Consider the following 6,521-nt stretch of genomic DNA (forward strand, 5'->3'; position numbering starts at 1 on the left):
GTTCTTGGTCCATGAAGCGAAGGATCGCGGGAGGGAGAGGGAAGAGTCGAGAAGATAGTCCCCGAAAGAAAGAGGAGAAAGAGAAGAAGAGAAGGACGAGAGACGAGGAACGAAGAGTAAAGAGGGAGGAGTGAGGGTTGAAGCGGGGTGAAGAGGGATGAAGGAAACGAGGTAAGGGGTGAAGAAGAGACGAGAACGGGGAACGGGCAACAGGGCCAGGTGAGGAGGACGTAAAAGAGGAGAAAGAGGAGGGTGGCGTTGAAAACGCTTCGGTGGATGCGTGGGCGAGCGCGAGGCTGTGTCGCGCGAGTCACCGCTCGGTTGCCCAGGGCGTCCCGCCGTCCGTCATCCTGTCCGCCCGTCCGTATTTCGTAGCCACCAACACGGCCGCGCGAGACCGGCCGTTCGTCCGCGAGCCGATTTTTTTCATTCTCTTTCTCTCTTGCTCTTGCTCTATCTCTTTCTCTACTTTTCACCGGAGTCGATCTGAGATAGCGTTATTAGACGCCTCCCAAAAGAAATTAATTAAATCGTCGACGGTTCTCACTCACTCTTTCTCTCTTTCTTTCTTTCTTTCTTTTTTTTTCGTTTTCTTTTTTTCGTTCTCTCTCTCTCTCTCTCTTTCTTTCTTTCTTAGTCATATCGTTGCACAACACAAAGATAAATCGGATTAAGTACCCTTGTCAACGGGATTATATGCGTCAACGGTGTCAGGATCTCAGAGATCGTTCTTATCCATCGTTGAACACTACTTCGGTCTTAGGTATAGATCCTACCATCTTTACCTTTAAATTCGATCATTAAACCAATACACGAATCTTTTTCGTATCTTTCATAAAAAAAAAGTCTCGAGCTACGATCAGCCACCCACCTGATGATTCCACCTCATTTCAGATCTATTGGTCTTGTTTTTAACGGGTCGTGCGAATGGAATGAGTGTGAGATAATGTTAGAAGAAATAGAAGTTGAAAAATAGAGGAAATAACGGAAGAACTGACTTTATGCGACAGAGAAACGTAGAGAGAGAGAGAGAGAGAGGGAAAGAAAAATTGTTAGATGGGAACCGGTCTCTATAAGTGGAAAAGGGGATGCAGCTTCTCGATCGCTCGTTATAAATGCCCACGGTGCGGCTGTTAAGCGATACAAGCCTGCAGTATTGCGGGTGGCCACCTTTCGCGCGAGCATCCACCGATCGTATATCGGCAAGTACAACTTCGTTCTCCCGCGTATGGAGACGTTATCCTCTCTTGCATACGTTTTCTCTCTCTTTCTCTCTCTTTATCTCTTTCCTTAAGCACACGCGCAAACGCATCCCTCTTTTTTCAGATTCCCTGCTAACGTTGGTTGCTTCTTTTTGAAAGATACTTTTCTGTTCGTTTCTTTTTTTTTTCATTTCTATTTTTCTTCAATTCTCTATTTCATTTGATTCTATTTTTATTACCATTTTTTTTTCTCAACTAAGAAGAAAAATTTATTAAAATTATTATCAAAATTGATCGCGACAAAGGCGAAAATTAATTTTTATCAGTCTCGGAGAAATAATATCGATCGATGGATTTTTTCTTTATTTTTTTTATTTTTTTTTTTTGTGAAGGCAGTTGCGTCAACCGTATAATTGTATACGAATATATGTAGGAAGAAGGAAGAGGTGAAGAATGAGAGGAAAAGAGTAGGAGGAGGAGGAGGAGAACATAGAGAGGAGGACTGAGGATCGAGTCGAATATACGCGGGATACGGCACACGGACGTGTTATCGACGTTCTGCCAACCCCTTAAATCAGCGGAAGGTAGGTAGTCCGAAGGGTAAAAGGACAGAACGCGGAGAAAGAGGATTCTCTACTTTTCTTTCTCTTTCTCTTTCTCTATCTATCTTTTTCTTTTTTGCTTTTTTCCTCGTCCTGACGAAGAGAGGACATGCGCATGCAGATCACGTCGGTTGTAGCCAAGTGATAGCGTATCTGTGGGCGGCGCGTGCGTGTGGTCCTCTTCGTGTCCCTCCGCGCACTTTCTCTCTCTCTCTCTCTCTCTCTCACATTTTTTCTTTCTCTTTTTCTCTCACTCCTCTCTCCTTCTTCACGATACCATGAAAGAAGAAGAAGAAGAAGAAGAAGAAGAAGAAGAAGGAGCATCATCGTATTTTTTCCGTTTCTCGTGATAGTCGACACATTTCTAAATTTTTCCCTACGATATCCCTCCGAAGATTTTTATATAAGCAGTTCAAAGTACATATTCAACTATCAAGAATACTCGTAGATATATTGTAACTAAGAAAGAGTAATTGTGTAAAGTACGAGAAGAACGATATATACTCATACATATATACGTCTATATATGTGTGTGTGTGTGTGTGTGTGTCTATAAGTATGTATATATATATCGACGATAAATTTGATCCTTTGTTAGAAAATTTACGAGCGTTTCCATGTGAGAAACTTACTTTCCCCTGTGCGGTTCAACTTTCTGCGGTTCCTACATTCTCCTCTTCCTCCTCCTCCTTCACATCCACCTCTTCCTTCTCCTCCTCCTCCTCCTCCTACTATAGCATCCACCCTCGTTGAGATCCCTTCGGCTAGTCGTTACCTCGTACTCGCACGTACTTTTATACTATTTTTGCTCCGCGTTTGTTGCTGTTTGCGGTAGAAGAACGTCTCGCCGTAATTCGCGGTAAAACGTCCGCCGTTAGGAATTTATGAAAGCGCCTCGCGGTGGGCAGGATTACGTACGCGTGGTATATACACGAGGCACACACGAGAAAGAGAGAGAAAGAGAGGAAGATAGAGAGAGGACAAGCAATGTATATAGCTCCTCTCCTTTTGTGTATGTATGTGGAACGACACGACTATAGTCGACGAAGTCGACCGGTCGTGCGACATTCTCCTTATCGACGAACGTCCAAGAAGACTCCGAAATAGCGTCTGCTTTCTTCGACGTCGTCGAGATTCGTTTTCGTAGTCGTCGTCATCGTCATCGTCGTCGTCGTCGTCATTGTCGTCATCGTCGTCCGGATAACTGGATAACCAACGACGTCCGAAATCGGTGCGAGTCTTCCTCCTCTTCTTCATCCTCTTCCTCCTCCTCCTCCTCCTTCTTTCCCACCTTCTCTTCCTCCTCTTTCTCCTCCTTCATCCCCATCTCTCCCATCGAAAAAGAAACGTAACCCTAGACGCATCGCGGTGTCATGTCCTGCGCACCTGGCGGTCCGGTTCTTTGTAACACGATACACGCGTTTCTTTCTTCCTACCTTTCTTTTTCTCTTATCCTTCTCCTTAGCCCGACGTTCGATATACGCTGAGGATTAAAAGAAGGAGGGGGAAAGAGAAAGAAAAAAGAAAAAAAAAATTAAAAAAGAGAGAGAGAGAGAGAGAGTAAGAGAAAAAATAGAAAAAGAAAGAAGAGAAAAAAGGACAGGAAGAATTTTGAATTTGAGAACCTCTCCGGGCCAGCGACTTATTTCTACCCCTTCGTGTTCGAAGGGAATATATGTACGGAGGAAAATGTCCATTTTATCTTTTTTTTTTATATATATATATACGTGTGTGTGTATGCGTGTGTGTGCGCCGTGTTCTTTTTTAAAAAATAATAATAAAGATTTATTTTACACAAGTACACAGTAGTACACGATAAATGTACACACACGCATATATGTATATATACATATACATATATATATATATATATATATATATGTGCGTGTGTGTACATCGCGTAGGATACGACAATGAATTCCTTTCCTCGTCGTCGGAAAAGAGAAAACACTTGGTCGTACCGTCTCAACATTTCAGAATCGTTCGTTATATCTAATTAATATCGTACAATCGTAGGTCGAGATAGTTTAATTACAATGTTAACGAGCGATCAACGTTAATCGTTCGCATATAATCCTAAAGACGTGCGATTTATGTAACACAAAGGAGATACCTTAAACGACGGCATAATGATAACGAGGATACTAATCCAAAAGGATAGATACGAATCAAAAAGAATGCGAATTATTTACAAAACGTGTCTCGAAAAAGGTAGAAGTTATTTTCGAGAGGAGAAGAAGAACAAAACAGAAAAAAATTAAGAAAAAAAAAAAAGAAAAAGAAAAAAAAATATTTGTTCGTTCGATCGATCGCGCAGTACACAGTCCCCTGGAAGTTTTTGTCGACCTTCGTCGAAATCGATTGATCGTCGTCCCCCATTTTGAAAACTGAAATACAACGAGAGATCGTTAGAATTAACAATTATTCAAAGACCGAATTTTTCCCTTATTCATCGCGTTCTTTTTTTTTCTATTGCAACGGGGACCACGAAGAATCATTTAAACGCGCTAGGATGTTTTCTGAAGGACCACGGTACTCGTGCCAGGTACAGCTATACCCCCCGTTGGTGGTGGCGACGTCGGTACTCCAAGATTATGGGTCAACGAGTGTCGCCTTAGATCGCAATTCCTACGAAATACCTTGCCACACGAGGCACAGTGATAAGGCTTTATGTCCGTGTGCGTTAACAAATGTGTCTTCAGGTTGCTCCTTTGATTGAAGCTTCTAGCGCAAACGGGACACTTGTGCGGCGATTCTTCCATATGTAGAATCTTGTGAACGGCCAAAGTTCTGCTCTGACAAAATCCTTTGCCGCATTCGGCGCACTTAAACGGTTTCTCTTTACTGTGAATATACCTGTAATAGGATGTACACGTTATGACGATAAACATTCCTTCGAATCTCCTATTGGTAATGAGTTTATAGTCGAGCAAAGGTCAACGAAAGCGAATGTAAAAGAGTACATAGAAAAAGAGAGAGAGAGAGAGACAGAGTTCTCGACATACCTATGATCTCTGAGATGATCTTGCCGTCGGAAAGCTTTGCCGCAAATATCGCACGAGTATGGACGCTCGTCGGTATGAGTCCTCTCGTGAATCAATAGATTATAGCTCTTGGTGAATTGTCGACTACAGAACTTGCAAATAAATTGCTTCTTGGGTCTGGCCGCTCTACAAGATCTTTGTATACCAGGATCGACGGAGGTCGAGGTGGCCTGAAGGGAGTTAGAATTGGAGGAAGTAGTCGATGATGATGTGGACGAACAGAGGGAGGACGAGGAGGTAGTGGAAACGTTTATTTGGGAGATCGACGGCCCGGAATTCGCACGGTTTCCTTCGGATATTCGACGTAGAAGTACCTCGTGAGAGGTGGACGAGGTGGTGGAGGATGAGGACGAGGATGTTGCAACTCCGGTGTCCCTTAAGAGAGTTTCCTCTTCTTCGAGAAGCGCCAGATCCTCTTCCGGATCAGTGACGAATTCTAAACGTGCCCCGTCCTCGTCCTCGTCGATCGATCCAAGTAATTGCTCGGTTTCGAGTTGTTGCTGCTGCTGCTGCTGATGATGATGATGCTGTTGCTGCTGTTGCTGTTGATGATGATCGTCCTTAGACGTGTCCACCAACGTAGTTATCGTCGTCGAGGTCGTAGACGTGGTAGTGGTAGGGACGAGGTTTGCCTCCTCCAAATCTGCGGTCAAAGGGGGCGAACATCTTTGTTGATTGACTCCTGCCGTGGCACCGCTCGCGTGAAGACGATGAAGGGTGAGATAGGTTTCGAGAGCTTGAAGATTCAAAGCAGCGGCTGCGGCATGACCGGGTGGTAACAAGGCTGCCCTTTGAAGGGCAGCCAAGAGAGCACCCTGTAAACCCAGGGCAACGCTCTGAAGCGTTAGATTCGGTAAACTCGATTCTATCGCTAGACTGGTAGCTTCTACTTGCCGGTTATCCTCTTCCGTCATCGTAATCGTCGCGTTCGACGAGGAAGATGATGGCACCATCGTCGTTCCCCGCTGATCCTCTTCCTGCTGTTTCTCCTGTTGCATCCTCCAGCGTCAACAAGATCGTTCCTGATTAACCTCGGGAACGTAAGTTCTACGCGTTGTCCCGGTACCATTGGCAAAGGTGATTACACCTTTAACTATCGGCTCGTTAAAATCCATACGAATAATATGAATGATCGATCGAAGGGAAACGGTCCGTTTCGGGGGACCGTTTTCTCATCTCGTCGAATCACTCGTTGCGTCCTGGTATCGTTGATCGTCTATATGTCACGAGGTATTCGACAATCCGCGATTCGTTCCTTCGTGGGAAGGTTATAAGGAAGAGAGAAAAGAGAAAGCGATGCTCGCGCGAGATGCTGGCGGTGCGAAGGCGCTCCGAAGACTGCTCCTGCCGAGCGCTGCTGGGCACTGCTGGTGGAGCCACCTGGTGGCAGGTATCCGAGTCGAAATGGGTCCGTTCACGAGCGAACGGGCCCCGTATTCGGAAAGATAGAGAAGAAGAGAAGGAGAGACAGAGAGGGAGAGAGAGAACGAGAGAGAGAGAGAGAGAGAAAGAGAGCCACAGCTGGGCCGTACGCTTCGACGACGGGCTCGGCGTGTAAACGTCGCCGTAACGTAATGGTACGTGCGTGACCGGAGAACGTGCGTATCTCTCTCTCTTTCTCTCTTTCTCTTTCTTTCTCTTTCTCTTCCTCTTTCTCTTTCCTCTCCCTGTCT

At 44.9% G+C, this 6,521-nt stretch overlaps 1 protein-coding gene across 1 annotated transcript; it reads right to left on the minus strand.

The window, feature by feature from the left end:
* Nucleotides 1-3,671: 3,671 nt before the first annotated feature.
* Nucleotides 3,672-6,264, minus strand: LOC127063655 (protein sister of odd and bowel-like). The gene is made up of 2 exons (XM_050993647.1): nucleotides 4,810-6,264; nucleotides 3,672-4,660 (listed from the first exon to the last, which is right to left on the minus strand). The coding sequence occupies exons 1-2, from the start codon at nucleotides 5,844-5,846 to the stop codon at nucleotides 4,312-4,314; spliced, it is 1,386 nt and encodes a 461-aa protein (XP_050849604.1). The 5' UTR covers nucleotides 5,847-6,264; the 3' UTR covers nucleotides 3,672-4,311.
* Nucleotides 6,265-6,521: the final 257 nt, after the last annotated feature.

This window comes from Vespula vulgaris, chromosome 5 (genome assembly GCF_905475345.1).
Source record: "Vespula vulgaris chromosome 5, iyVesVulg1.1, whole genome shotgun sequence".
Lineage (NCBI taxonomy): Eukaryota > Metazoa > Arthropoda > Insecta > Hymenoptera > Vespidae > Vespula > Vespula vulgaris.